Consider the following 2,851-nt stretch of genomic DNA (forward strand, 5'->3'; position numbering starts at 1 on the left):
TTGAACCTACTACACATGTCACACTGTTCAGAAAAATGCTGGTCTCCTAAACAAGAAGCATTTGTCATAACTAAAATGCTGGTCTCCTAAACAAGAAGCATTTGTCATGACTGGCAACATATGTAATCTGCATATTACAGTAACATGTACTCACAGGTTTTTTTTTTTTGTTTTTTTTTTTATCCATTACCCTACTGACCAAACCTCCCTCCTCAACTTGCACATTCTTTCCCCAAGAGTGAGGGCTTAGCTTCATGGTTCATTTCCTTCATCCTTGGGGACAAGGGTTGAGCTACCAAGAGTAGTGCCATCATTCCAAAGGGATTGGAATTATTTTCTAGCCCCAATTCCTTCCCTGTAGCACATCAAAACAGCAAGTCAGACTGGGTGGGCAACAAGGAAAGGCTTGAGCCATGTAATCCCCCCAACAGTCACACCTACTCAGCTTCTTTAACCTCTTCCAGCCCTAGCTTTCCCTTTGTGCTCTGGTGGCCACTGTTCAACAAGGAACTAGACCACAAGCGTCCATCCTTCCACGATGGACACATCCATCTTTCCATTCTGGACCATAATTGAATCTGGGCTACCTGGGCCGTAGAAGTGGTGAGGCTTATTCTCAGACTGAGATGTAACAGCAAAAAGGGTCCAAAAGACCTAAACAGTTCAAATCTGCAGCAACCAAGCAGCAATCCCCAACAAAGGGGAAGATGCACAAATAACCAAAAACCAAAGCAATAGCTACTAAAAGAGATGGCGACAAAGAAGCTTGCTAAATTATACACAGGAAAATCTATTGGAGAACCTCTATAACCTCTATCAGTAACTTGTAACCCTTCAGAATCCAACCAAGCATGCTAAGAAATGTGAGGAAACTAGAGGTGAAATGGTTAGTACAGAGAGGAGATGCAAAAGTAACCTGGGAAAGATTACCCACCAACGTGTACATTGCCATATCCTGTCAATTTAAAGAAGACAAGAAAGCCTTTGCAGATCTGCCAATACATGCTAAATTCTCATTAGGAAAAAGTTAATAATTTAAGGATAAAAAAAAAAAAAAAAAAATCAATAAATTCTGTTTGAATCACATTCAAAATAGCATAGGAAAAGGAGTCTAAATGTGATACAACCAGCTGCAAAATATTCAGAAAACACAGAGATTAACTAAATACATAAATCAAAATTTGATTTTCTAGCATACCTGAGTTTCCTTTTCCTTTTTGGCTGGTTTAGCTTTACTTTCTGTAGTTTTCTTTTTGAAATGAAGCAGCACCTCTCTGCAGTCTTCCAGGTGAGCCTCTGGTTCCCAGGTATCATCGTCTGATGTATAGCCTTTCCATCGTACCCGATACACGGTCTGACCCTGAAAAAAGGAACAAAAGTAGATGTAATTTGTAGAATTGCTTTAAAATGCGTTTTCCAATAACTTACCGTTTATACACAACATAAACACCCTGAGTTGCACAACTGAAAGTTACAAGGCTTCACAAGTGCAACTCCCAAATAAGAGGGGCGATTATGAAGCACAAAATTCCTCTGTAGCCTTGTACATCACTTAAGCTGCTTTTTACTCCCTCTCACTGAACCAATCAGGGCCTTTTTGTTGGCAAGAAATGACATCACCATTGCACTATTTACATGGGTGGGAGCAGTGGTGATTGGTCCCGCTCCATTTATGCAATGGTCAAGCATAATCTACTTCAGTTCAGTACCCTACATTTCCCCAAGGAAGGCATCCTTCTGAAAAGGGTGCAGTGGGTTTGATGGATGGGAATGCCTTGGCTCATGCAATGGATGCTTTCCATGTGAGAAAACTACCCACCAAAGAACTTTAATACTCTCCATCTTTGGTCTCTGGGTGAAGAGGTCAGTGATAACACATGCTTACGCATTTTAATTCTCTCAGACCCCTTAACTAAGGAAGATGAGAGCATGCAAAAACTACTAATCCTCCCTACACCTAGCCTGCTGTTCAAAGTTACAATCACTAGTTAAACTTGCGCCACCAATAGCATCAACTGACACTTTGCCACTGCACCAACAAGAACTACCTAAACTGATACCTGCTACCATGCAAAGAAAACAGTCTACACATTTACAAATCCAATTGTTCATTTTTCACATACATGTTTTACCCTAATTAAGCTTGCATGGGTGCTAGCTGAAGGATATGCTGAAAACAAGAAAAGGGTACAAGGCACAAAATAAACCTGGGATGCACTACTACACACAATTTGGAAGATCAGAAGTTCACCTCTGCCAAGAAAGCACCTCAGCTGGGAATGAAGACAGAAAAGAGCAATGTGTGGTAACAATACCAGTCAATACATTATGTATCACCATGTTATCCAAGTAAAATTCTTTGACAGTTACAGTAAACCAATAATGTATTAATCACAATTAGTGTTTCTGTTTGACTAACTATGAAAACAAAAACTGCTAGTAGAGAGAAAGAAATAGTACTCTTCAATTCCATTTCTCATTAGTCAGCCTTGTGGCATACAGAATAAAGCTTTGACAATGCAGGCACCAGAGGAACCAGTTGGGGAAGGTAAGGATAGAATGACGAATAACAAAAGTATCCATTCCAGGAAGGTGGAGGACTAGTCCAACTCTGCTGCAATGCCAACACCTGCAGCATGAAGCATACTAGCATGTAATGTACACTTGCTGTGAAGCAACATTCATGCTGTCACCTTCACAGTACAACACATGTGATTGTCAGGGTATGTATGAGGAGAAGACACACTGGAAAAGTCGAAGACTCTTGCATATGTGGATCTGTGCATCAGGAGCCAGACGATGAAACTGGATCTCATACAGGAGAATCTTAAGTCTCTTGTGGGTTACAGAT

At 40.6% G+C, this 2,851-nt stretch overlaps 1 protein-coding gene across 1 annotated transcript in view; it reads right to left on the reverse strand.

Annotated features, from left to right (window-relative positions):
- Positions 1 to 2,112, reverse strand: part of MPHOSPH8 (M-phase phosphoprotein 8) — a gene marked incomplete at its 3' end in the record, with an annotated part of 1,147,086 nt that extends 1,144,974 nt beyond the window's left edge. Inside the window, 2 exon segments of the mRNA XM_044072830.1 lie at positions 1,199 to 1,360; positions 1,963 to 2,112. Of these exon segments, the coding sequence (XP_043928765.1) occupies positions 1,199 to 1,360; positions 1,963 to 2,112 (312 nt within the window).
- Positions 2,113 to 2,851: the final 739 nt, after the last annotated feature.

This window comes from Protopterus annectens, chromosome 5.part1, assembly GCF_019279795.1.
Source record: "Protopterus annectens isolate FY-2018-M chromosome 5.part1, PAN1.0, whole genome shotgun sequence".
NCBI classification, from domain to species: Eukaryota; Metazoa; Chordata; order Ceratodontiformes; family Protopteridae; genus Protopterus; species Protopterus annectens.